The sequence below is a fragment of the Xyrauchen texanus genome, chromosome 2, assembly GCF_025860055.1.
Source record: "Xyrauchen texanus isolate HMW12.3.18 chromosome 2, RBS_HiC_50CHRs, whole genome shotgun sequence".
In the NCBI taxonomy this organism is placed as follows: domain Eukaryota; kingdom Metazoa; phylum Chordata; class Actinopteri; order Cypriniformes; family Catostomidae; genus Xyrauchen; species Xyrauchen texanus.
The window spans coordinates 40,260,093-40,288,004 of record NC_068277.1 but is presented as its reverse complement, the minus strand read 5'-3'; the positions used below and the strand labels follow the sequence as shown (position 1 = coordinate 40,288,004).

General features: G+C 38.0%; 1 protein-coding gene across 1 annotated transcript in view; it reads left to right on the top strand.

Moving 5' to 3' along the window:
• prkdc (protein kinase, DNA-activated, catalytic subunit) overlaps window positions 1-27,912 on the top strand; it is a 67,624-nt gene that overhangs the window by 21,724 nt on the left and 17,988 nt on the right. Inside the window, exons 35-80 of the mRNA XM_052154147.1 lie at window positions 69-227; window positions 360-563; window positions 731-919; window positions 1,384-1,488; window positions 1,609-1,776; window positions 2,077-2,204; window positions 2,302-2,509; window positions 2,618-2,796; window positions 3,066-3,234; window positions 3,464-3,529; window positions 3,614-3,677; window positions 3,820-3,968; window positions 6,968-7,105; window positions 7,209-7,328; window positions 7,426-7,569; window positions 8,360-8,511; window positions 9,531-9,662; window positions 9,800-9,911; window positions 10,066-10,193; window positions 10,291-10,440; window positions 10,669-10,842; window positions 13,001-13,099; window positions 13,252-13,462; window positions 13,622-13,799; window positions 14,003-14,209; window positions 14,309-14,424; window positions 14,509-14,640; window positions 18,038-18,217; window positions 18,353-18,564; window positions 18,738-18,876; window positions 19,171-19,359; window positions 19,807-20,031; window positions 20,356-20,464; window positions 20,702-20,804; window positions 20,983-21,145; window positions 21,241-21,415; window positions 21,596-21,780; window positions 22,217-22,397; window positions 22,564-22,721; window positions 24,128-24,339; window positions 24,422-24,509; window positions 24,640-24,783; window positions 25,155-25,362; window positions 25,491-25,558; window positions 25,647-25,867; window positions 26,061-26,153. Of these exons, the coding sequence (XP_052010107.1) occupies window positions 69-227; window positions 360-563; window positions 731-919; window positions 1,384-1,488; window positions 1,609-1,776; window positions 2,077-2,204; window positions 2,302-2,509; window positions 2,618-2,796; window positions 3,066-3,234; window positions 3,464-3,529; window positions 3,614-3,677; window positions 3,820-3,968; window positions 6,968-7,105; window positions 7,209-7,328; window positions 7,426-7,569; window positions 8,360-8,511; window positions 9,531-9,662; window positions 9,800-9,911; window positions 10,066-10,193; window positions 10,291-10,440; window positions 10,669-10,842; window positions 13,001-13,099; window positions 13,252-13,462; window positions 13,622-13,799; window positions 14,003-14,209; window positions 14,309-14,424; window positions 14,509-14,640; window positions 18,038-18,217; window positions 18,353-18,564; window positions 18,738-18,876; window positions 19,171-19,359; window positions 19,807-20,031; window positions 20,356-20,464; window positions 20,702-20,804; window positions 20,983-21,145; window positions 21,241-21,415; window positions 21,596-21,780; window positions 22,217-22,397; window positions 22,564-22,721; window positions 24,128-24,339; window positions 24,422-24,509; window positions 24,640-24,783; window positions 25,155-25,362; window positions 25,491-25,558; window positions 25,647-25,867; window positions 26,061-26,153 (7,034 nt within the window). The remainder of the gene's footprint in view (window positions 1-68; window positions 228-359; window positions 564-730; window positions 920-1,383; window positions 1,489-1,608; window positions 1,777-2,076; window positions 2,205-2,301; window positions 2,510-2,617; window positions 2,797-3,065; window positions 3,235-3,463; window positions 3,530-3,613; window positions 3,678-3,819; window positions 3,969-6,967; window positions 7,106-7,208; window positions 7,329-7,425; window positions 7,570-8,359; window positions 8,512-9,530; window positions 9,663-9,799; window positions 9,912-10,065; window positions 10,194-10,290; window positions 10,441-10,668; window positions 10,843-13,000; window positions 13,100-13,251; window positions 13,463-13,621; window positions 13,800-14,002; window positions 14,210-14,308; window positions 14,425-14,508; window positions 14,641-18,037; window positions 18,218-18,352; window positions 18,565-18,737; window positions 18,877-19,170; window positions 19,360-19,806; window positions 20,032-20,355; window positions 20,465-20,701; window positions 20,805-20,982; window positions 21,146-21,240; window positions 21,416-21,595; window positions 21,781-22,216; window positions 22,398-22,563; window positions 22,722-24,127; window positions 24,340-24,421; window positions 24,510-24,639; window positions 24,784-25,154; window positions 25,363-25,490; window positions 25,559-25,646; window positions 25,868-26,060; window positions 26,154-27,912) is intronic.

Here is a 27,912-nt window from a genome sequence, read left to right as displayed (position 1 = left end):
GCTGATTCTTGTTCAGTCTTAGTATTAGTAAATAATGTATTGTCTATTCTGGTTTGTCGTGTCTGAAGGATGTTGGTTATGGTCGTTCTCTGGGATCTAAACTTCTCACTACTGTGTATAAATGTATTGCCCCTGGAGAGGACAGGAAGTCTTTACGCTCTATGGATGTTGGCAGCAGGAAATTGGCTGACAGACTTGTGCAGTTGGCGTTCTGTTTGGGAGATCAGGCAAGTGCGCTGTCTGTAGAACAGTGGGCAGAATTACAGTTTAACAAACATAAAGGAAGGACAAACCAAATAAAAATAAGATGTTCATGTTTTTGTATGCACCAGTAAAACTTTTTTCCCTAAAACATTCAGAGCGAACAGATGGTTGGCCTTTTGCTGAACACCATTACACTGTCGGTCCCTCTGTCTGGCAGTCTGAATCCTCACTTCCTCAGCTTCTCTCATGGGGAATATTTCTACAGCCTCTTCCAGACATCTATCAATGCTGAGTTACTCCACAGTCTAGACCGCACAGTGCCACTTCTGCTCACAGCAGCTAACCAGAACCCCACCATGGTGAGGCACATACCAACCTGCAGGATAAAACAATTTTCTAGAAACTACAGCAAAGTCTGAAAAGAACTTACCCCTCAAGTTTTACACTTAGGATTATTTCATCAGTCTGAGTTTAATTCCTTGACACTTTTCTCTATTGGACATTTTCCTGTTCTACTGTCTATTAGGTTAGTGTTCTGCTGAACGGCATGTTGGATCATAGTTTCCGTGAGCGTTCTCTCAGAAAATCTCAAGGCTCTCGATTGGCTGAACAGGTGTTAAAGGAGTGGGACTTACTAAAGCCATGGTGGGATGGTCCTGCAGCCTCACCTGAAAGCAAAACTTCAGTCCTGTCTTTGCTTGCCAAAGTTCTCCAGGTAACAGATGCTCAAACTGTAAAATATTCAGTTTATTTTCTCAGTAATGCGTGATGAGTTAAAATAGTTAAATAATTTGGAAGTGTTTGTTAAACAAAGCAAACAAAAATGTATCTGTATTACATGGTATATTATAAATGAGCCAGGCAATAAAGACTTTGTTTAACGTACAGATCTGCTGTCGCTCTAGAAGTAAAAACCTTTACTAGTAAAAAAGTTAACATTTCTAGCCAAGTTATATGGCTTTATGTTTGCCAACATTAAATTCAATTAACTAAAATCAAATCGCACCTGATAAAAACGCTGGTTATTTGCATGCGCTAATCGCTATTGAACCAAATTTTCATGCGTAATTTCGATCATGCGGGCCGATTCTCGATGTTACATAGCAGAGAATGCAGCAGACCTAAAAAGCCTTTCCTCTGTTATCTTTATCACAGATTTTTTTAATAATTGTTTTGCAGATTGACTCCTCTGTATGCACCAATACCGAGCACCAAGCATTCAATGCAGTGTTCACCACTTTCACAGCTCTCATCACAGATACATCTATGCCGCTAAATCTTAAGGTAACCTTTCCCACTCTTAAACACACACCAAAGCTACATTTGGAAAGTGCATGTTTAGGTAATTTGGCCTGTGGACTGTATAGTGATGCAGAAATCTGTCTTTGTCTGTCTCTCTCATAGAGCCAGGCTCTGATCGTGCTGCCTTTCTTCACTACCTTACCAAGCATGCCACTGGAGGAGCTTAGGAGGGCTCTGGAGACACTAGTGGCCTCACATTTCCCCATGCAGTCTGATGAATTCCCTCGAGGATCGCTCCAGTGCAACAATTACATGGACTGCATCCGCAAGGTGAGATGCTTGAACTGGAATTCAGATACTATATCTGCTATGGTGATTGATTATACTTATATGAATGATAAACTTATATGTATGTCTTGTTTCATGTTTTGTCTTGTTCAATTACAATTTAATTACACACTGAAATCATTGAATTAAAACAAAAAATGAAAGTGACATTTTTGCAACATTTTGTTGCTAAATTGTGACCATTTTGCTGAAATAAGGGCAAGCTAAATTAAATGTATATCTTGTAATTTTTTTTAATCAATGTTAATGCATATGGAGTCATGCTAATTTTGATAACATCAGTTTTTAGAGGCCCTGCAGCTGTCTCAGAGTCCTGTGTTACTGAAGCTCATGGCTAGAGTTCTCTGCCGGGACAAAAAACATATTATGGAGGAACTCTTTCAGGCCTGCTTTCAAAATATTGCTCGCATGTAAGTCCACAAACAGCCCTGTTTTTTTTTATCTTTTCACAGCTGCTTAGAATATAATTTTTTTATTTGCATACTCTGCATTCATTTTCTTTGTCAGATCCCAGTTGGAGAGACAAGTTATTCTCCTCAACTCTGTCTACCAGTCATTTCAAACCAAAGACGTTCCAGCAAATTCCATGCTCATTGGTCTAATAGACCGAGTCATGCTACCATTGGCCACACACTGTAGTCCTCATGCACTCTCTCAGTTCTTCATCACTAATATTTCTGAAATCATGACTAATCTGCAAGCACGTTTCACCAAGGTGAGTTACGGAGGTGTAAATGTTCGGACATTTATCCAGTTCTACTTATCCATGATACTGGCAGACATACTACATATGTATTTGTGTATCCTGTCCTGTGTCATCCAGTCCGTTGAGTCAGTATTCGAGAGTCAGATTATGATGAAGATTGGCTGTTGTAAACTGCTGGAGATGTTGTACTCCCGTCTGCCTAAGGAGGAAGTCTACTCTAAAAACTCTGCCATCAACCAGGCCTTCTGTGGTACAGCCAATGCAGAAGGAAATGAGCTTTCCAAGACTCTACTTAAGTATGTAGAGGGATATGATGCAAAAGATATCTTTTTTTTTTTTTTTTTTTTTATAACTTTAAGAGTAGGTACAATTCATGTGGTCAGGTGATGCTATATCATTAACTCTCCTGTGCCCCTTTTGTATTCTTGAGGATGTTGATAAAAATAGATTATTGAGTAATAAATGAAGTCTCAGGAAATACAATGGAAACATAATGGTGATTGTCAATGTCTGAACCTAATAAATGTGGGTTCCTTGTAATGCATATATATATTATGTATGTCAGAACGTGTTTTGAGGCTTTCACTGGGAACATGTCTGGAGAGACCGTTCTGCTGGAGCTGAGGAGGCAGTATCACTGTGCTGCTTATAACTGTGCCATTGCACTCATCAGCTGCAGCTTCAATGAGACCAAATTCTATCAGGGCTTTCTCTTTACTGAGAAACCTGAGAAGGTGAATATTTTAGTGCTGTCAAATTAAATGTTTTAATGTGTGAGATTTGTTTAAATTGTTTAGCACGTTAATATTTCTTAATCACAGTTAACAGATTTATCCATTTTCACATTAGATTCTGAAAATGTATTCATCTCTATGTGTCCTGTTCTCTCTGACAGACATTTTGTTAACCCTTTTTTCAAGTGAATTTAAAATTTTTTTATTTTTTTTTATGTTTCATCTCCAGAATCAATTCATATTTGACAACCTCATTGATACTGAAAGGGTGTACAATTTCCCTATAGAAATTGATGTAAGTAAAGCTTTTAAACAAAATATTTCAGTAATATTTCTCCTTGTTTTGTGCGGTGCAGTATAAGGTTCCTTGTGTTTGCAGGTCCCTATTGAAAGGAAAAAGAAATATGTCATGATCAGAAAAGAAGTGAGTGGAGAAAACGGAGGTGAGTTATCTGAGATTAAGACTGATTAAGAGGAAAAAGACATGCCATCCATACGTATTCACACTCTTTTTATTTTTACCTGTATTCATTGTCCTTGTTGCATAAATGTACAAAATTGTGCACACATTTGTTCTCTTTCCAGATGCCCCTGTATACCTCTCCTCCCAGTCTTACATGGCAGACGGCAGTCTTAGTGAGGAGATGAGTCAGTTCGACTTCTCCACTGGAGTTCAGAGCTTCTCCTATAACTCCCAGAATCCTTTAGGCGACAGCAACTCCAGCAGGACTCTGGTACATTGTTTTTAAAAGGACAGTATCCACTGTAACTCCATCCTCTGCTAACATTCATAAACTTTAGGTCACTCGCGTTACTCCGGTTCTCTGATAACAGGAGTGAAGTAGCTCACTATAGGTAACGCCTTGTGCGTGGCTGATCCTGGATGCACAAATAACACAGTAACTGTCAGTGATTATCATTTGAAAGACCTATCACAGCAGTTATGAGGAAGTCCCACCTCCCTATCTAAACCACTGTCATAGGTGCCTACTTCATTCTCCGTATATCTCTTCTCTGTGCATCTGCAAAGAGGGAATTGTGGTATGATACCTCACTCCTATTATCAGAGAACCGGGGTAACGTGAGTAACCTAAAGTTCTCTTTCTAACATTCGTTCAGTATCTCACTATTGGAAACAAAAATAACACCCTTGCTTTTAAACAGCACCCACGAGGTAGCCATGCCTCTGGTACAATGAGCTCTTAAGCCCTCCTGAGGTTGCAAACCCAGACTATTATAACTTAATGTAATAGCCTGTCCTACCCAATTAGACAAGCGCTGTCATGACAAGAATCAGCCCATGAAACAAAAAACTGATTTCTCTTCCTCAATGCCTTCATTCTTACCTTAGTCTCAACAGCTGGATTCTTTTTTTTTGAGACATTCTCGATAAATCCAGAGCAAAGTGCATACAAGAGCGATGAACTGACAAAGCATGTAGTTCACTAACCCGCTTTGTTGTTAAGGCCAATAATAAAGCTGGGCGATATAAATATGCTTTGGGCGATATGGCCAAAATAGTTTTTCATATTGTTCGATATCGATATTTATCACGATATACATTTACACATTGCACTTTCTTTTTTTTTTATTGGATAAAAGATCTTCTGCAGCTTCTGACTCACCACCTGAGGGTGAAGTGTCCATTCTCTGTAAAGAGTATTCCTCTGGACAGGAGATCCACCCCGTATTCATTGCTCCCAGTATGTGAGGGATGAACCCCTCTGACGTCACTCTTACTCTGCGATTTAAGTGACGGCTCGGACACAAGTGCTGTGCTGAAGTCCAATGCTGAAACTCTCTCATTTGCAGTAGTCCCAAAGGAATGACTGACACCGTTGAGGGCAAAAGACCCAATAGACGTTGACACAACCTGAATGAGACTTTGTATTTTTTTTTTCTGAAAAAGCGATTAACAACTGCTGATCAATCCGATTTGTTCCTCTGACAGGAACGCTCGATACTGATCAATCTGAGACCCAGACAAATAATTTTCTGTGATGGCATCAGACAGCTTGTTGTCTCGTTTATATTTTAATCCCAGATTCGCTAAATGAGACACCAGCGTTCTCATATTTATCTCTGCATGCTGCTGTGATGGAACGCAGAGCAGTATCGTCTAGATAAGCAGACACTCTGAGACCCGTCAATCTCAGCAGCGTTAGCACTGCCTCTCTCGCTGAAGACTCTCGGTGCTAATGAGAGTCAGAAAGGCACTGTGAAAAATACGTAAACTATTTCCTGATTGGCAAATCAGGAATGTTCTGTGTGAAGGGAAGTCATGTGTGATGGTATTTTCATACCAACATGAAAATACCTGGAGTAAAAACCTTGACGGCCGTCCTCTTGCAGCACAATCCTTATTGCTCAGCAATTTGGCTATTTCCTCCTCTAAAATTTGAGCTGACTCCCCCTCTGCTGTTGACATTAACCCACAGAGGTGGTTTTCCCGTTTTATTGTAGACAAAACCCAGTGATGGACTGCACATATGCGCCAACTTTCAGCACGAACAGAGAGCGGCCCACTGAAGCTCTTGCTCACGGATGGTGCAGCGGCAACATCTAGCGGCAGAGCCAAGGATTGTAGCTCTGAGTTCGGTATCATTTTGTGATATATTTTTTTTTTTTTTGTTTATTTTCACATAATGCTGTGCCCTTGGCCCACTGCCTGGAGTAAATTCGTCACACATGATTTTGCACAAACTTTCCTCCTCTTTTCTGACCCCGTGGGTAGAGGGGGGAGAAACAAACTGAGAGGCACTGGGGGAACTAGTGCCAACACTCTCTTTAAATCATTTTTGCATGAACCGTGTAACACATAACTTATGGTTTGCTCGCCCTTCTGAGTCCTCTTGGCTGGAGGAGCGGAAACCAAACTCACTTTTCTTTTTGAGGGAGGAGTGGAACAGAGACTAAGCGAGTACTGTTCACCCACTCCATGTCCCGAACCAGAGCACTGGTTAGGTCACACTGTAGCCTGGAAAAGGGCTTTTGGATCCACTGGGGCATCGAGGAAATCTGTCTTCTCCCTGTCAGACAGGCCAGACAGACCGAGACAAATAGCCCATTCGCCCACAATGGCGAGTCCCATGTTGCGGCCGCAGCTCTGGACAGCTCCTCTTGATGTTCGCAGGTTGAGATCCACAGAAATGCAGATCTCCTCCCACCACGCCGCATCTGTCATCCCATCTCCTCCATCGAGGTGGCATTAAGAGCCCTTACAGTTGGGACTGAAGATCAGTAGATCTGGTAAATGGAGGCTGACAATCTCTCTGTCTGTCCCGGGAATGAAGCAGGAGCTGATGAAAAAGCCACCTGATAATCGAGGTGAAGGGGATTCGCCACCGATGCCTCGACAAGAGGAGTGCTGGACATCCCCAGATTCTCCTTTTTGCGCAGATCCACTTCTTACAATTCCTGCTGAGGATAGCTTTCAATAATCTTCACGGGGAAAAGAATGAGAATGAAGTAGGCACAGTGGTTTATATAGGGAGGTGAGACTCTATCATCACTGCTGTGATTGGTCTGTCAACTGACAGACTGGGTTATACTGGTGATTCCAGGATCAGCCACGGCCGAGGTGTTACCCATACTAGATAGATACCGTATGAATGTTAGAGAACCACCTTCCCTTTTAGTGGAGTTTGATTTTTTTGAAGGCTGTTTAAGTTGAATATCATTGTCTCTGAATTTTGAGTGTGTCTCTTTATGAATAACGGTCTGTGTGTTCTAGGAGCGTAAGGAAGTTGTGTCTCAGGATGAGACAGTGGAGTTAGAGATGGATGAACTGAATCAGCATGAGTGTATGGCCAATATGACGGCACTGCTACACCACATGCAGAGGAACAACATCACCCCTAAAACAGAGGAAGTCAGTCTTAGCATGAACTCATGGACAGTTTTGTTTGGATTTCTTTCTTGGTGATGTGTCTGTAAACACTGCTGGAGAAGATATATGCCGTGTTCTGTTTTAGGGTGTAACACCTGGTGACCTTCCTCCATGGATGAAGTTCCTACAGGGAAAACTGGACAACCCATCCACTCAACTGAACATTAGACTCTTCATTGCCAAGCTTATAATCAATGCTGAGGAGGTACTGCTTCAAATATTTATCTTTTTTTTCTCTCTCTCTCTTCATTTATGGATGTGCAATATATGTATTTTTTTTTATTGTGCATATTTATGTCCAGATATTTCGTCCATATGCAAAGTTTTGGTTGGGCCCACTGATGCAGTTGGTGGTTTCCAGTAGCAATGGAGGAGAGGGCATTCACTTCATGGTGGTTGACATTGTGGTGACTGTCCTCTCGTGGACCAGTGTGACCACACCAAAGGTATGCATAATATATGTATTTTTACTGATGTGTTAATTTTCTAAATGTATTTGTATGTGTGTACGTTAGACACAAGTTTGGGAGGGTTCATTTTGAAATGTATTCCACTACAGATTACAGAATACATGCTGTAAAATGTAATTTGTATCGTATTCTGTTAGATTACTCTAAATCAGTAATGTATTCTAAATACTTTGGATTAATTCTTCAACACTGGTAGATTTCTTTCACTTGTTTTGAATAAAGATTTTTTTTGCCAGTACAGTAACACAAAATACACATGTTAAAAATACAAAATATGTCATGCAGTGTTGCTTCTAAAACAAGATAAAGTAAATTAATCTTGTTTTAAATTTGTTTTTATATTTTTACAGAAAAACTATATCAAAGGTCTTGCTAGAAAAAAAAATATGATGGATTTTCATAGATTTTCTTAATAAAAATAATATTATCATGCCAGGTAACAGGTGCATGTAAAATGGCTAGAAATAGTATTTTAGCTTAGTGTGAAGCTAAATGTTCACATGATAGTTTACACAAGTTTTATTTCTATTTCTGAAAGGACTAAATATTAAATAAAACAAATGACAATAAAATGTAAAGAAATCTCTTCAATAATCAAAATACTTTTTGAAAGTAACTGTATTCTAAATGCCAATTATTTAAATTGTAACTGTAGTGGAATACAGTATTCCGTTACTCCCAACCCTGGTTATACAGTAGAAAATGTATGGAAATAAATATGTATGGATGTGGACATTTGAATTGCCTTATCTCTCTCATTGTTTAGGGTAACATAAGGGATGAGGTTTTGGCCAATCGGCTGCTTGGGTTTCTGATTAAGAACTGCTTCCATACCAAAAGAGCTGTGTTTCGGCACAATCTGGAGATCATCCGAACTATTATAGAATGTTGGAAAGACTGCCTCACAGTTCCCTATGAGTAAGAGACCAGCAAAACAACTGTTTTTGCTTTTGCATAATAATTATATTAAAGGTGCAGCTTCAGTTATTATGCAACTAATATAATTTAAAGGTATAGTTCACCCAAAAATGAAAATTCTCTTATTATTTACTCACCCTCATGCCATCCCGGATGTGTATGACTCTTTCTTTAGCAGAACACAAACATATATTTTAAGAATATTTCAGCTCTGTAGGTACTTACAATGCAAGTGAATGGTGGCCAGAAATTTGAAGCTCCAAAAATCACCAAGGCAGCATACAAGTAATCCATAACACTCTAGTGATAAAATCTAGATCTTCAGAAGTGATATGATGGTTGTGGGTGAGAAACAGATACCAATTTAATCATTTTTTTACTCTAAATCTCCACATTCAGTTTTACATCTGAAAGTCACATGTGGCACATGTTCAGTTTCACTTACACATCTGAAAGTAAGTGGAGATTTAGAGTGAAAAAGGACATTCTTCTCACCCTCACCTACTATATCACTTCTGAAGACATGAATTTAACCACTGGATTTGGATGGATTACTTGTATGTTTTCTTCACGTGTATTTTGGACCTTCAGATGTCTGGTCACTATTCACTTGCATTATATAGACTTGCTGAGATATTCTTCTAAAAAATTTTATTTGTGTTCAACAGAAGAAAGAACGTCTTACACATCTGATGAGAAAATGTTCATTTTTGGGTGAACTATCCTTTAAAGCAAACATGCAGAGCATTGAGGTTTAACACATATTTAAACACATATTCTCACAAGGAATGTTCCACATAATTACCTTTTAAGAGTATGAGAGAGAGAGAGTGGCTCAAATTACTTTAAATTAAGTAGTTAGTAAATTATTCAGAAGAAAATATATTTAAAATTGAATTAAGAGTCTGATTATTGAGATCCCAAGTTTGGATGTTTGTGATGATAGATTGATGTCAGGTGTTCCAAAACATGTAATTGTCATTGTTGATAATTCTCTTGATTGCCTTTCACCCCTGTAGTTTAATATTTGAGCTCTTTGCTGGAACGGACCCCAACAGTAAGGATAACTCTGTTGGACTACAGATTTTAGGCATTATAATGGCCAATAACCTTCCACCATATGATGCTGCATGTGGCATTGGTCATGACAGGTAAGCAGTTTTATGTTTGGATAACCTGTATATTACATCATGCCTTTTTTTTTCTTTTTGTTTTCTTTTCCTAAATTTGTATCTTTTCATTGATACACTAAAATCAATATTGTTCTCTGTAACAAAATCTGTTACAGATACTTTCAGTCTCTAGCCAGCAACTTATCGTTCATCAGATACAAAGAGGTGTACTCAGCAGCTGCTGAGATCATTGGGTTAATCCTGAACTACATGACTGAGAGAAGAAACGTATGTGTGTGTGTTTATTTTTCAATCAAACTGCTTTATATTTGTCTCCTAAGTCGTATTACCTTTACTGTGCAATATTGTGAAATTGACATCTGATCGCATAAAAGACATGTTACATAGTGTCTACTACCATGTATTACTTTTCATTATGTAGCAAAATGAATGTCCTTTATTGGAAATCACTGCTTCTAAACTCATGGATTTGAGGAAGAAGGAGCTGGACGATAAATTTATTGTTTGCCTGAGCAAAGTGTCCAAACACTTCCCACCCATGGTGGATCGGTGAGATAAAGCATTAAGCATTATCCTAAAAGCTACAAGCTAAAGAACATGTACTGTATTTATGTCTGTCATGTTTGCATGCCTTTGTACTTCGCAGCTTCGTGAGTCCTGTTTTTTATTTGCTGCCAAAGCTGCATGGCCTGTTGAAGACACACTGCCTTGAGTGTGTGCTGAGTCGTGCTGATGTCATTCCTGAAATCTACCTGCACCTCAAGACCAAAGGCCTCTCACAGATCATGAGTCACAGGTTTTTTTTTTGTTCTGTAATTAATTAATTCTATCAAAGAGGCTCTAAGCATTATAAGTTCATGACTCATAAAAGTAGCAGTTGTTTTAAACATTTCGACCTGCAATCATTATGTTCCAAAGACGATTTCTCAATAAATGAATCTCATTGGAAAACTTCTGTAGTGTTTAGACACATTATTCATATTATCAAATAAAAAGCCATCTTCACGTCTCCATTTTTTTTCAGAGATGAAGCCAGGCAGCGTGTTTGTCTGGATATCATACATAAGATCCTGGCGTGTCTGAATCCAGAGGACCTGAAGGAGATTTTGGGGGCAGTCACTGCATTTATGTCTCACCCATCCCCTGTCTGCAGAGAGAGGATGTATGACATTCTGATGTGGATTCAGGACAATTATAGGTGAACGAGTCTCAGAGCCTCCATGCCATTTCGTTTTACTCTGTCAATCATCGCCATAGGGCTGGGTAATGTAATCGCCAAATATACTGATTGCGACAGACATTGACAGAAGATGATTGACAATAGCGGGGATATAACAAAACCATGGAACTGGGAAGTCGGCAAATATATAAACAGTAGCCCAATAGTTATCATGCACGTACGTATTTAGATACTAATCAACATATTAAAATGTTAAAAGCATTACGGTTAAAGAGACCGATTGTGTCCATTTTCACTGCTGACATATTCTCTGAATAGCATAAAATATTTTCCAGTTATACCATACTCTCTAGACTCAGACATGGCTTGTAAAAAAATACACTATGGGCTAGCAACTAGATAAAAACAGTACATATACTTGAAATGTCATTAAGGAAATTAAGCCTGCTTGGAAAATACATTATTATGAAATAACATTAAAGTGAAAATAATAAGAGTGATGAAACATCGCGGCCTTTATGAAAAACTTTTATTCAAAATTTCATCTTCTCCATAAAGAAAAGTTTTTTAATTTGCAGGCCAATGGAATTAAACAAAAGTATTCTTTTGAACTAACATTATGGTGTGCCAAAACCTATTTGCTTAGGGAAAACACAGTTAAAGAAACAAAGATGAAAGTAATTAAATAATACAAAAAATATGTTCACCTTGATTCTAAAATTGAGTTTGATTTTCTTTAGGCAGCATTAACTGCATTAAAGAGATGCAATACAAACACACATTTTTGAATAATTTGGAAATTATTAGGCAGTATTAACTGGGGAATTTATTAGGTTTACACCTAATAGAAAAACTGGTGTTTTCTATTAGTTTTAGCACATACTTGAAGTGAAGTAAACAAACTGTTGTAGCCATTTTATGAAAGTAGAAATTGTAATAATTGATATAATTGTGTTTACAGTTTTACAAGTAATTGTTTTTTATAATGTCTAAATATATATCCAAAGAGAATTGTAGAAAAGATTAATAGAGATCAGCCAAGGCATGTAGCACTGAAGCCATCTTGCGGACATAGTTGTAATTTCATTGTGACATAGTTGTAATTTCATTGTGACATAGTTGTAATTTCATTGTGTAAGTTCAACATAACACACAGAATTCTCTGCTGCGTGTGTGTGTCTCTCTCCTCTGGTGGTCTGGATTGCCCTTTTTATCCCTCTCCGCTCTCACTTCAAACACTAAACAGCTGTTAGAGGTGATTTCCCACAGGTGTCAATCCTTACTGTTCTGTCTCTCCCGGCCTCGCTCTCTGCAAACCTCACTCAGCCACACCACCATCGCCATATTCAGATTATATTCCAGCAGATGTCACCTGAGACCCCCAATGAATCACTTTCGACACTTTAAATTGACTGAAATTATTATTTCTTTTTTGAAATGAAGATACCATAAAATGTGCTTATTTTATATGAAAATTTTGTAATTTTGTTATTTAGAGCTATATAAGGTCTAAATACTATTAAAACCCCCAAATGCACAACTTTAGTGTTATACCATATATTTCAAAAAAAAAAAAAAGGAAATTATTACACATTTCATTTTTGAACCATGAACAACTGACTCATGTGTGACTCATAAACGAACAATGCACAAGTGTTTATCTGTATTCATGTTTTTCTGTAGACTGATACTTGCATGATGGCTAATATGGTTGGAAAGTGGAGATGGTAAATGTTTATTGTATAATGATAATTATATATAATTTTTTTTTAATGCTTCGTTATTTGAATTGCTTTTTTTCTTGAAATTTTTTTGAGTTTCAATAAATAAATTACATGTCTGAAGCAAAAATCGACCGGTGGAAGTAAAACGCGTGCAAATATTCATTAATGCCTCCACAGTCGGTTTGAGAGGTTAATGATTTAATTGGATATTGCTAAATTTGATTGATTAAAAACATTGTGAAAAAATGTTTTCTTGCATATCACCCAGCCCTATCATCTCATGAATAAATTGTGTTATTCCTCTCTCTGCTCTTTTTCTGCTTCTTTTCCACTCATTCCTTATCTCAGTGTTCAGAGGGAAGATGACAAGTCAGATTTTTCTTTTGAATTTAGTGTGAGTCATGTTTAATGTTTCATCACAGATAAATTGCATAATGATTGTGTATTCACAGTGATTCTGAGAGCAGGGAGGACATTACTTCTGTGGAAGTGCTGAATGCAGCTCGAGAGAGTCTTCTCCAGGGGCTGACAGATGAGAACCATGGTTTACAGTAGGTAGAAAAAAAATACCTGCAGCTTTCACAGTTTGATCACTTTGATTTTAGTTTGATTCCAATACATTTCTGACACATCTGAACAATGTATACCTCTTACCCCAAACTAATTTCCTGTGTCCAGTTATCCCAATGTAATTTTTCTTTAGACTTTATGTGCGTAATTTCTGGAGTCACGAGAGGCGTTTGCCTCCAGCTACATTGGAGCGAATGCTTGTTGTACTAAAGTCGCTGTATTCATCACACATTGAGGAACGGTTTCTAAGTCTGGCCACTGACCTACTCCTGGAGATGACCAGTCTTAGCCCTGACTACGCACAAAATATGTTTGAATATCCTCTCTCAGAGTGCAAATTCCAGGTTAGAACTGTAGAGTTTTTTTACAATGCAAAAATAATATACAGTGAGAGAATAAGATTTCACACTTGCTTTCTCTTATTTCCTTTACATTTGAATTACTGAAATACTTCAAAGTTCATTGCCTAGTGTTTAAGGTGCTGTTCTGTGTGTTCATTGCAGGACTACACAATAGACTCTAACTGGCGTCTGCGAAGTACGGTCCTCACACCCATGTTTATGGAGACCCAGGCCACCCAGGGTCCAGCCGCTGGTGGAAGTCAGGCAGCCTCAATAAGGGGCCAGATTAGGGCCACACAGTCATCCCTTGAGTTCTCTCAGACTCTTGCTCCTGGTTCAGGTAATTACCCCTTCATGAAACTCAAAATGGGTCTTAGCTCTTTAACTTTGCTACAGTATCCATTGAAAAACACTATAAACAAAGTAGGCTTAGATTTCTAAGAAAGATGTGATAACGGTGAGTGAAAACTAGGTTAATTGATGCATTTGCTCTTTTAGAAATCACCATATCTTACTGTGTATCATAAACTTATGTTCTTTCAGGACGACGTTCAGCATATAACTGGTTAACAGGGAGTAGTGTGGATACACTGGCTGATTATTCCCTATCATCTGATTCTTTATCGTCACTCTTGGTGTTTGATAAAAAGAGATCAGAGCGCCCCCAAACTGCTTGGAGAGCCGTGGGCACAGGGTTTGGTTCTAGACGCCTCACTAATAACAGTGACGAGACTGATAGTCGGAGTGCAGGTCAGTCACCAGTGAAAGATGGATTCATGCACTAATTGCAGATTATTAGAGGCATGACCTCCACAACAATTAAATGTAATTTTTTTGATTTTCATACAGCTGAGCGAGAGAGGCGTGCAGATATTCTGAGGCTCAGGAGGAGATTTCTTAAGGATAAAGAGAAGGAGAACATCAAATTTGCCAAGAAAGAAATTCAGTCCCAAAGAACTGCCAGGGTAGATAATTTTTATAGATGGACATTTGCTAAAATATTACTTGTGGTGCTGTTTAGGTGTAGCACCCTTTTGTGTGTTCTGCAGGAAAGAAGAGCAGATTTGAAGATCCGTCAGGATGCTCGGGTCACGTTGTACCGCAGCTACAGAGTTGGAGATCTTCCTGACATTCAAATTAAGCATAGCAGCCTCATCGCACCACTGCAAGCTCTGGCACAGGTTCACACTTATTCAGGATCATTTAAAGTATAAAACGATAGTTCACCCAAAAATTTAAATTCTCATCATTTGCTCACCATCTGCTCACGTGCCATCCCAGATGTGTATGAATTTCTTTCTTCATCAAAACACAAACTGAGATTTTTAGAAGAATATTTTTAGCTCTGTTGGTCCATACAATGCAAGTGAATGGTGGCCAAAACTTTGAAGCTCCAAAAAACACAAAGGCAGATTAAAAGTAATCCGTATGACTCCAGTGGATTAAAATCTTCAACTCTGCGGACCCGCTGGCAGGTCCAAAAGGGGGCTCTATTTAGCGAAGTGTACGCTTAAAATTTTCAAGTCTTCAAAAAAGTCAGGCATATGGGGTATTGTTTGAAGCCTTATAATCAGAATTTTTTAAAGATAAACACCACTTCTGCATTTATGTTATATAAAATTACAAAATAAGGCCTGAAAACATTCACACCTCAAATCAGTGTAACCTAGTGGTCATGTAGTGGAAGTAATATGAATATAGAAGTCTTTCAAATAGCATTTAAAAAGACAATATTATATCAAATGAAAGCTCTCATTCTCAGGAATGAGGTTGAGATGTACAGTTTATATTGTTGCCGTAATACCACAGTTTGAAAGATCTTCAAAAGAATCACAAAGTGAAATATGATATCTGTAAGACCTCAAATTCAAACATCTCTTTTATGCTCGATCACTCCTGCTGTAATTCCCAAATAGCTAAAAACTTTATATCTGCTTTTATTTTAGGCATTTGTATTAAAAAAAAATAAAATAAATAAATAATAATTTCTTGTCTGCGAGCTTGCTTTTGTGAATAATCCAATTTTATATCTTAGATGTACAGAACAAAATATCCAGTCCAGCAGGAAAAGCATGAAAAAGAAATAATTTAATATATGTCATCTATTCATGATAAAAATGTATACAACATCGCAAAGGGGAGCATCTCAGCTTTCCTAGATTGAGCGTCTAGTCCACTCAGAGGCTGAGGTATTCAATGAAATAATGGGGGCATGAATTGAAAATTAGACTAATTGTCTATGAAAAAGCACATCTATGAGGGCTAAAATGTGTTAGAGCACCAAATACATTTTAGATCTGTATTTTGTGAAGGAAGGTTATTGAGGAAAAAGTATTTTTTCTAGTATTGTTGCCATCTAGTGGAATAAAATAAGACTTTTTGGAAGGGGATGGAGTGAAAAGAACCAAAATTACATGCTTGCAAATAAAAAGAAAAGATAAATTAAATGAATACATGCACAGTGGTGGCCAAAAGTTTGGAATAATGTACATATTTTGCTCTTATGGAAAGAAATTGGTACTTGAATTGACTAAAGTGGCATTCAACTTATCATAATGTATAGTCAGGACATTATTAATGTGAAAAATTACTATTACAATTTGAAAGAAATGTTCAGAACTTCTTAAACTACTTCAAAGAGTTCTCATCAAAACATCCTCCACATTCAGCAATGCCAGCTTTGCAGATCCTTAACATTCTAGCTGTCAGTTTGTCCAGATACTCAGGTGACATTTCTCCTCACACTTCCAGTAATACTTGCCATAGACGTATCTTACTCTCAGGCACCTTACAGTCTATTTCAGGGGTGCCCACACTTTTTTGTGTGATGATTACTTTTAAATGACCAACTCAATAAGATCTACCAACTAAAAAAAAAACACAGTTTCATTTAAAATAAGAAAATGCTTGTTGGGACTACTTCATGTATCCCTACATGGAATTCATCTTCTAATTAATATAAAAATATATAATAATGTTCAATGTTGATATCATTCAGTTTTAAAACTAAACCCAAAACACCTACAGCACAATATATTACAATAGCCAGGGCATTTACCTTATTCTGATGACTTGCACTGAATGGAATCAGACAGTTTTGCCTAATCTGGGCGGTAACATCGCAATTTCGCGTATGCACAAACCTAGTTGTCATGGCAACTGAATAAACAAAACCTCGCCTGGTCAATATTTACTCGTCAAGTGCAAGTCAGACAGAAACTAAAACAAGGAAAGACATTATATTATTTTTATTAAAATCTAAGGAAAGTACATTTACATTTTGTGCGATCTACCAGCATTGTCTTTGCGATCGACTGGTAGATCGCGATCAACGTATTGGGCACCCCATGTCTATCTGATCCCAAAAAAGCTCAATGGGGTTAAGATCCATAACACTCTTTTCCAATTTTCTGATGACCAATGTCTGTGTTTCTTTGCCCACTCAAACATTTTCTTTTTTATTTTCTGTTTCAAAAGTGTCTTTTTCTTTGCAATTCTTCCCATAAGGTCTGCACCCCTGAGTCTTCTCTTTACTGTTGTACATGAAACTGGTGTTGAGCGGATAGAATTAAATGAAGCTGTCAGCTGAGGACATGTGAGGCGTCTATTTCTCAAACTAGAGACTCTGATGTACTTATCCTCTTGTTTAGTTGTACATCTGGTCTTCCACATCTCTTTCTGTCTTTTTTAGAGCCTTTGTCTTTGAAGACTGTAGTGTACACCTTTGTATGAAATCTTCAGTGTTTTGGCCATTTCAAGCATTGTATAACCTTTAAAACAAACAAAATAGCTTTCAACTGTGTTTGATATAATGGCAAGTGATTTTCTAGTATCAAATTATCAATTTAGCATGATTACTCAAGGATAAGGTGTTGGTGTGATGACTGCTGGAAATGGGGCCTGTCTAGATTTGATCAAAAAATGACTTTTTTCAAATAGTAGTGGTGCTCTTTTTTTACATTATTAATATCCTGACTATACTTTGTGATCAGTTGAATGCCACTTTGCTGAATTAAAGTACCAATTTCCTTACAAAACAACAAAATTGGTTAATTATTCCATATATATTTCATAATAAGATTTTAAACATATATAATATTATTTAGTGTCTTTTTTTTATTATTGGGCGGTAGCCCAATAATTCACCTGCGTTGAGGATAATCCTTGTCATCTTAGTGATCTAATCGATTAGGGATGAGAACAGACCGAAATTGAAAGTCATATTGATTACTTTTAACCTTCCTTTGTGCTTTTTGGACCTTCAAAGTTCTGGCCACCATTCTCTTGCATTGTATGGTCCTACAGAGCTGAAATATACTTCTATAAATCTTTGTATGTGTTCTGCATAAGAATGAAAATCATACACATGTGGGATAGCTTGAGGTTGAGTAAATGATGAGAGAATGAAATGTTTTGGGTGAACTATTCCTTTAAACAATGAGTTCAATATATAGTTTTGATAAGATTTGCTGTTAGCCCTTGTGAGCCTTAGTTGAAAACCAAAAGTAATCGATTGTTTTTAAAATAGATGATAAAATCAGTTCTTGACCATTTTTGTTTAAATCTTGTGTTTTACAGAGGGATGCCACTTTGGCGAAGCAGCTATTCAGCTCATTGTTTGCTGGGGTGCTGGTTGAAATGGAGGGATCGAAATCTAACAATGAAACTACAAGCATTCTGAAGGATCTACTGCAGACCTTGAACACCATCCTCAAAATGAGCACGGTCTTCTTTCCTCCATTTATTTCTTGTGTGCAGGTGTGTAGAGACTATTGCAATGATGCTTTACAATCTAATGCAATATTAGAATATTAAGGCCATAAAGAAGGATTATTGGAAAAGTTAATTTAATTATTTGTGTTAATGCAAACACATTTTTAAATCTTTTTACAGGATATGAGTTATCATCATAAGGCTCTTCTTGGCCTTCAGCCGGCTTTTGTCAGTGGCAGCTGTCTGGCCAGTCTACAGCAGCCCATGGGCATCCTGTTACTAGAGGAGAGTTTGCTTCATGCCACTGGAGTGTTAGAGGAGCCTCCCTCTAAACGAGCAAGAGGCAAAAGAGAATTGCCACCCGATACAGAAAGATGGATCCACCTCGCCAAGTAAACTCAAATGATAGCTTATTTTTATATGCATTAATTGTATCTGTTAATTGCAGCTGTTTATACTACCAGTTTTTGTCACGTCTCCCTCATAAATGTTGAAAGTGCTAATTTGGTGCTGCCTTGCTGTTGCTTTTTCTCTGTAAACTGACTGATATAGTTTTTTTCACTAGACTTTACAGGTCTTTGGGCGATTATGATGTGGTCAGGGGAATCTTCAGTGGCAAAATTGGTACAAAATCAATAACTTCCACAGCCCTGCAAGCAGAGGCGAAGAGTGACTACGCAGAAGCAGTGAAGCTCTACAATGAGGTATTGTGCTTGTTATGTGTTTTCTGGACTTGGATCAAATAAAACAAGAATACACATACTCTAACTGTATTAATTATATAATTTTTATTGAATCATATACTATATATGCTGTAATTTCCATATCAATCAAGGAGTACACAATCATAAATAATGTTTTATTTCTTGTATATGGCCAGCAATACGTTTTTCATACATTAATCAGGTGTACAGGAATTTTACAGGGCCAAGGTGGCAACCCTATTTATAGCTGACCTTAAAACCTCATAAATCGAATTGTCACTTGTTTTGATTTAGGCTCTGAACAATGAGGAGTGGAATGATGGTGAGCCCACAGACACTGAGAAAGATTTCTGGGAGACTGCTGCACTAGAGGCCTATAATCACCTGACAGAGTGGAAATCACTTCAGTACTGTGCCACAGTAAACATTGATGACAACAAGCCCACCAACCTAGACAAGATGTGGGGAGACCAATTTTATGTGGTATTTTTTTCCCTTTTTTAAAAAAATTCTGAGCAGTTGCAAACTGAGACATTGAGACACTATCAACTTGAGAAAACACGTAAAGAAATCATATAATATGGCATCCCTTACAAAAATTTAGAGTTCTGCCAAAGCCATGTGATAAACATGCCACAAATTTGCCATTTATTATTTTCACATGCAAATAAGCTTTGCACCAAAGTCTTCATTGTTGCCACAGGTTTCCCATAGAAGTGTTTGCCAGTAGTGGCAAATTGTCCATTGTTGCCAAAGGTTCGTTGCAGGCTCAAAACTTCTGGCAATAATTTGCAGGGTATTGCAAAGCTCATTTGCATGTGAAAATGAGGTGCAAATTTGCATCAAGTAAACTATTTACAACTAAAGTTCTGAGATTTCACATCTCTCTCGTACTGCAGGATATAAATGGTTTGTTTGTGTCTCTACCAGGAAACATACCTGCAGTACATGATGCGAAGTATGTTGAAGCAGCTACAGCTTGGGGAGCGAGATCAGGCTCTGCTCAGCTTCGTCGACGCCGCTATGAAAATAGAAGAGCGCAAAATCGTCATGGAGACCCATTACAGTCAGGAGCTGAGTCTACTCTACATCCTACAAGAGGACTATGACAGAGCTAAATACTATGCCAACAATTGCATGCAAGTCTTCATGCAGGTCAGTTTTATTAATAAGACAGATTGCAGAAAAAACTTGTAGTTAAATACAGAGTGCATGAACTTTCAGAAAGTATGTTACGTTGGCATGCAGACACTTACACTCAAACTATGAAAATGTTACTGATGCATACCTGGAATAAAAATAATAATTGTGACCACTACTGTTTCCTAAATGTTTTTGTCAATGAACACTTTCAATATCTTCCTCTAAAGAATGGAACTTCAACAAATAATGGTGTATCTTCAACAAATAATGGTGTATCTACAAATATCTGAAACATATCAACCTAATTCGTTTTTTACATTACTTGTTATCATGTAGAACTACTCCAGTATTGACCCCCTGCTGAACCGCAGCCGTCTGACTGTGCTGCAGTCTGTGCAAGCACTGACAGAGATCCAAGACTTTTTGAAATATATCACAGGAGAGGGTGAGCTCACAATTACATCTTTCATTAGTAGCACATGTTAACGATAGCTTTATTGCTCATATATTTATCATGTTGCGCCTTGTTAGGATACAGAAAGTTGTGGGCTTCATTTAAAGTGGACTTTGCATGGCTGATTTTTCATCTCAACTAAGAAAAAGATATTGCAATTTTCTGATCTGCGCTTATGATATTCCAAATGTTTTGTGAATATTATTCACTATTTCTGATTGCTCTCAGTCTCAGTGAATTCTTTGAAGTTCATGGTCAGACGGTGGACCAGTCGCTATCCAGATTCTAAACTGGACCCCATGAATGTATGGGATGACATAATCACATCTCGGTGAGACATTTACTTGTGTGCGAGTCAACTAATTTACCACCTCGCCTGGAATCCAAATCTCTCAGTGCTGTTATAGTAAAGAATGTTTGACATTCCTTGAAAAGTCCAAATTGTCATATAGCTTAATCACAGAGTGCTACCACCAATTACCTTTCATGCCCTTTTTTTTTTTTTTTAGTTGTTTCTTCTTGGATAAGATTTTGGAAAAGCTGAGTTCCACCCCTGAGAGCAGCATGGAGGTGGATGGTGCAGAGCAGCAGAGTGAAGAGGAGCTCAGAGTACTGGTGAAGAACTGCAAGTTCAATATGAAACTCCAAATGGCAGACAGTGCATGGAAGCAGGTGCTCACTTTACAAATATTAATGCTGGTGTCAGATAACTACCTGCTCCTTCAGAGTAATTTACTTTAAATGTAATTCTTCCATTTTCTTTACAGAGTAACTTTCCGGTGGCAACTAAGCTGCTGAAGGAACTTCACCGTGAGGCAAAGACTGATGATGCGTGGCTTCTCCGCTGGGTACACAGCTTCAGCCGTTTCACTCATAGAAGATGTATTGGCCTTGGAGCTGCTGAACAGATTAAAGTCCTACTCAAGACTTGTCCACTCTTGAGTATGAATTCATCATAGATCATATACACATATCACTTAAGATTTTTTTTATATGCCCATAATTTACCTCTTAAAATGTGCCTGTTAGCCTATTATAGTTCTTGTGTTTTCATTTCAATGAACTTTGTAGGTCTCTTAAACCAGCTTTATACTTTGATATTTGCATCACTTTATGTTGCAGTGGACACTGCGAAACAGAGTGAACGCTCCTCTAGCCGCATGTTCCGTGATCAGAGGATTCTTCTAGGCACCACCTACGACATGTTGGCTAGTGCTGTGGATCGAAGTCCTTCTGCCCTGGAGACTCTTGGGGAAGAGAAGGCACAGAAAGTTATCCAACTTTCAATGGCCTCTTCCATCAACCAGGTAATGAGTTATTAACTTTTTAGTATATCGGCTGGTTTCAAAAATATTATTTTGGAATATATCTTTGGCTTTGCATTTACACTGTGCATTTTGAAGAAAAACAATGAGCAGCACAACATTTTGACCCCTTTTAAATGGTATGGATTACACCGCAAACATTTTATGCATTTTATAGCTGAACTATCAACTCAGTATTATTTTGAAACATTACTATTGATGATGCTAGTATACACTGCTTCAATAAAGAGCAGTTTTTAATGCATCTGTAATGTACTGTGTACCTTGGAAAAAAGGGGGTTATACTAGCTTTTTGCACATGTCTACATTTTGATTACACGTGTCCTTGCTTTTTCTTTTTTTTTAAGTGTAAATTTCTCTTGCCCCAGTTTTGACCATGAATGCATTTTCATGGGTGTTTTATATCTGCATTGCTCAGGTGGTGGAGGGTCTGAAGATGCAGGCTCTGGAGCTGCTGCAAAGTGCTGCTTGTAAGGCCGAAGAGGAGGAGCAGTCCTTCAGCCAGCGGCATGTGGACACACAAGGCATTGTGGAGGCTTACATGACCCTGGCCAACTTCTGTGATCGAAGATTGAGAGAGTGCGAACAGAAAGAGGAGGGTGAGACCCAGCTTTATTTGGTCTCAAATGTCATAGAAAGTTAAAAACAATGCAGAATACCTCATTACTGTTTCACGTGATATTGTTTTTTTTTTTGCAATTCCATTAATCGGTATATAACAAGTCATAGGAAATCAGTGTGCGTTATTCGTTTGATTTGTTGTAGCAATCAGTTGTAAGCTACAGTCTTTGCCTGGGCATGTTGTGAAGATGATGGTGAAAGCACTGAAGCTCAACTCTGAGGAGGCCAGGCTCAAGTTCCCTCGTCTTCTTCAGCTAGTCGAGCTGTACCCTGCAGAAACTCTGGACATGATGGTCAGAGAGGTGTGTGTGAAGATCATTTGCTGTCCTATGTGGATCATTAATTGCCATTTATAAATATTCATATTTTCCTTATGTTGGAAGGCTGAAGGTATACTGGAGACTCTTCTATTTTCTTTTATTTCCTACATAGACCAGGGGATTTCAACATTTAAAAACCATGGACCCCATATCAGACAAACTCAAAAGAGCAAATACAAAATGTTAATTTATAATGTTACTATTTAGCACTCTATAGTAACTTTCATTGTAAGAACATTAACATTACTACATTCTATAATGCTCAACTGATCATTAGAAAGTTAGAAATTACTTAATAGCTAATGTCATGAACATTTTGGTTTTATTTTAGGGATGTGGAAAACTACCAATTTTTCTAATCGACTTGTTGGTCGGTTGTTTGAATGATTAGTCGAATATTGGGAGTTAAGGATAATATTGCATAATTAGGCTCTGTTATGTTTATGTGACCCCGATCAGACGTATTCCAGAGAGATGTACAGATGCTAAATGTAGCACTTCCACATGGTTCAAATTTACTAAATAACTATAACATCATATTGCACAAAACTATCAAAGCAAGTAATCAAAAAGGCTTCAATGCAGAGTGGCACAACATAACAAGCGGTTATGCACATCCTGAACACATAATGATGTTTCAATGTAACCAGAGTTATTCAGGGAAATCCTCGCTGTGCATTCAAAAGCACAGAACGACAAGATAATATTGCAGTTCACAACATCAAGCAGTTTAAACCTTTTTACTGTAACTATTTATTTAAGCAGTGTCGGACAGAAACAGGAAAATACTTTCATCTCTCCACAACACCTCACAAATATGGTAATGTTACTCACAGCTGAAAATTTAAACTTGTAATGTATTGTTGATGCATTGCTTTGATGGCTGTAGCAGCAGGGGTGCATAGATGAACTAAACTTAAAGCATTAAAGAAAATTAGCTTCTTGGAAGCTATCACGCAAAAAGCGCTCTCCAATAAGGTGCATCTCTTAATTAATTTGAGAATTGTCATTTAAAACTACCATTAAAACTATAAAAATATTAATCTTAATAGTCGAAGACTAATCAACTTGTCAGTTGTTGGACAACTAGTTGATTAGTCGACTGCACTGGCACATCCCTATTTTATATAGCTTCTTTACTCACCCCTGGTTAAAAACCATAGGTGTTTAAAAGAGAAAAATATGCTTTAGGTATATTACTATCATTAAAAAGCTGAAAATATTGCTTGACTCATTGATTGCTTTGCTGACACTTATGTGATATTTGTTTTCTGTTGATGTTTGTTTTCAAACTGATGTTTTCTCATCCAGCAATGCAGCTTGGATATACTCAGGAAGTATTCATTAGATTGCTTCTGATGTTTTTTTGTTTGTTTTTTTCCTGATAGGTGGTCAGTGTTCCTTGCTGGCTTCTTATTGGCTGGATCAGTCAAATGATGGCTCTGCTTGACAAGCCACAGGCAACAGCAGTTCAGCATGTCATACAGGAGATTGCAGAATGCTATCCACAAGCTCTCATCTACCCCTACATGATCAGCAGTGAGAACTACACCTTTGAGGAGTCTGCGAGCGGCCAGAGGAACCGGGAGTTTGTTGAGAAGTATGTAAAGGGTTTTCTTTCTCTGTAAGTGGCTTTAGCTTGCTTGGATCTGAGACATGTAAACATTGTGTTTGTGTTCCAGGCTTAAGTCCTTACTGGATAAAGGTGGGGTCATTCAAGAGTTTGTTGATGCCCTACAGCAACTTACTAACCCTGAAATGCTTTTCAAGGTACAAAAAAACGTTTGCAGATGTAGGAGACAAATTAGCTTACTGTTTAACTAATTAGCTTTGAGACATGACTGAGTTAATTTTTATGGTCTGTTTTGGGAGCCTTGATTCTCAAGTAATGGTTTGACAGGACTGGTGGGATGAAGCGAAGAATCAGCTGGACAAACCAAACTTGGACAAACGGAAGATCAAGCAGCTCTATGAGGAATTGACTGGAATACTTGGTGATTCAAAATCTCCTGGATTTGGATCTTTCCGAAGAAAATTTATTCAGGTTCACACCTTACTTGCAATACTTTGTTCTTGCAGAACTGAGTGTCACAATGTGAAGCTTTCCTTGAGTTTTAGATTGTAAATTTAATTCTGTACATATTTTTACTTGTCTACTGTAAAGGGATCAATGAAAAGGAGGAGGCGAGAACCAGCTTTTCAAAATAAATAATAATTTAATAATAAACTGAAGCACACAAACATAAACACATGCATGACGGAAACTATCTCTCTCACCCGCACGATCCTCTGCATTCGACCTTTATCCCTCTCGAAGGCTTGATTAGCCTAATTAGGGACCGGGTGTGTAGGATCACGACCCGGCCCCACCCTCCGCCCTGCCACACTACTTTAACATTGATGTGTCTATCACAGAAATACTGTAAAGAAGTGGAGAAACTTCTTGGTGCTGGTGGATCCAGGCTGTATGATAGGCGTAAAGATAAGGAGTTCCTCCAGCAGGTGGATCAACTGGCTACCTCCATGAAAGGTGTCCAAAAGGAACCAGGAAACCTGAAGGAGTATTCACCCTGGCTTAGCAGCTTCAAGGCAGATACACTCAAAAATGAACTGGAGGTGCCAGGTCAGTGCAAAACTCTCCTCTTTCAAAGGCATTTTTTATTACCTTAACACAGAGTTCTGTATCTTTGCCATGTGTACAAGATATGATTTTTCTTTTCCAGCTGCATGATTCTAGTCTTTCCCCTACAGGTCAATACGATGGCCGATCGAAGCCTTTGCCAGAGTATCATGCAAAGATCACGGGTTTTGATGAAAGGGTACTGTATGTGGAAGTGTTGAAAATATTTTTGGTGTGATTTTGACAGGATTATGTTGGTGTTTTACAGTTTATCTCCCTAACATTAGATCAAGGTCATGACCTCAATTCGTCGACCGAAGCGCCTCATCATACGGGGAGATGACGAGCGGGATTATCCATTCCTAACGAAAGGTGGAGAGGATCTGCGGCAAGACCAGCGCATCGAGCAGCTCTTTGGTGTGATGAATATGATTCTCAGTCAGGACTCAGCCTGTTCACAACGTAGTCTGGCACTCCGCACTTACCAGGTCATTCCCATCACCAGCAGGTATCCCACTTTGCTCTTTATTCTCTTTTTGTTGAAAGTGTTGCAAAGAAAATTAGCTCATGTCAACATAGATGGGCTTCACTTAATTAAACTTGTGCACTAGCCTTTTGATGTCTGAAATTTGTGTTGTGCAAGTGTATTCTTATTAGAAAAGGTCTTGGGGTTGTTGACAAACGTTTTTGTATGTTTACAGAATTGGCCTGATCGAGTGGATGGAGAATACTTGCACACTGAAAGACTTCCTCTCCAGCAAAAGGACTGAAGAAGAACAAAAGACAATCACACAGTGAATATCCATTCCTTGTCTGTATTAAAAAAACATCACAAGTAGAAACTAGATAGTTATAGAGTGACAAGAAAAATTTGGAATTAGCTGGTTTTCTGTGTTAATTGGTCATAAAATTGGATCTCATCTTCATCAAAGTCACAAGTATAGACAAACACAACGTGCTTACGATAACAACACATTCATAATTATAATCTTGCATGTCATTATTGAACATATCCCATTAAAAATTCACAATGCTGTGAAAAAAATTAAAAATAAGTGAACCCTTGGATTTTACAACTGGTCGATCCTCCTTTTGCAGCAATAACATCAACCAAGTGTTTCCGGTAGCTGTGTATTAGATTTGCACAATGTCCAGAAGGAATTTTGAACCATTCTTCCTTTCAGAACTGCTTTAGCTCAGCCATATTCTGAAGCTGTTTGGTATGAACGGCTCTCTTGAGGTCATTCCACAGCATCTCTATTGGGTTAAGATCTGTGCTCTGACTGGGCCATTCCTAGCGAGAGTAGTCACAGTTCTAAATCGTCTTCATTTATAGGCAATTTTTCTAACTGTGGACAGATAAATATCAAAGCTCTTCGTGATATCTTTGTAATCCTTTCCAGCTTAATGCAAAACAACAAGTCTTGATCACAGGTCTTTTGAGATGTCTTTTTTGGAAGCATGGTCCACGTCAGCAGATGCTTCTTGTGAATGGCTAACTGAAAATGTTTGAGTGCTTTTTATAAGTAGCTCTAACCCACACCTCCAATCTCATTTCATTAATTGGGTGCCATGTTTGCCAACTCCTGACTCTAATTAGCTTTTGTTGATGTCATCAAATGAAAACGCTTAAATCTCATTATTGCATATGTGAAAAATTTCCGTTCCATGTACGGTCTGAAACACAATTGTCCTCATGTTCCATCGCTGGACAGCGATTCTGAGTTAACTTCTCATTGCCTTTGAAGATATGCAATGTTAAGGTTTTAAAAAGCAAAATTTTTCTTTAAAATCGGTATCAAAGTGAATAACAGGCAAAACAATGCCACTACAACATGGGCCGCCATCCTGATTGTTTTGGGTTGAATGGATGAATGGTGTCATATGACAACAAAAATGTAATCGTTTTCAGATATCTCAGATTTCCATGTCTACACTACAAAGTGAAGACAGTGTTTTCAAATGTATCCACTATCTCAGTGCGAAAAGGTAGAGAAAAAGTTGAAAAACAAAAACAAATTAGTGTGGATGTGGCCATTAATTGACAAAGATTTTGTTTTTAATGACAGTTTGTGTTTGAATAGTCAAGGCCGCATTCGAACATTATTTTCGGATGTTTAGGTTACTCCCGTAACCCGGTTCTCTAGTAACAGGAGGGCGGTATCTCACTATGGGTAACACCTCTGGCGTGGCCAATTCTGTAAGCACAAATAACACCCTGTCTGTCAGTTGCCAAACCAATCACAGCAGTGATGAGGGACTCCCACCTCCCTATATAAACCACTGTCACTGCCTACTTCATTCTCCGCATATCACTTCTCTGTGCAACTGCAAGGAGGGAAATATGGTGGCATACCTCACACCTGTTATCAGAGAACCAGGGTTATGCGAGTAACCTAAAGTTCTCTTGCTAACATTCGTTTGGTATCTCACTATGAGAAATAGCCAACTCCTGTAGCGAATCAGCTCTATATTCTTCCACCATTAGGTAGCGAATCAGCTCTATGAAATATTAATAATCAATCATAACTTGTTATAATCGATTATGAATAT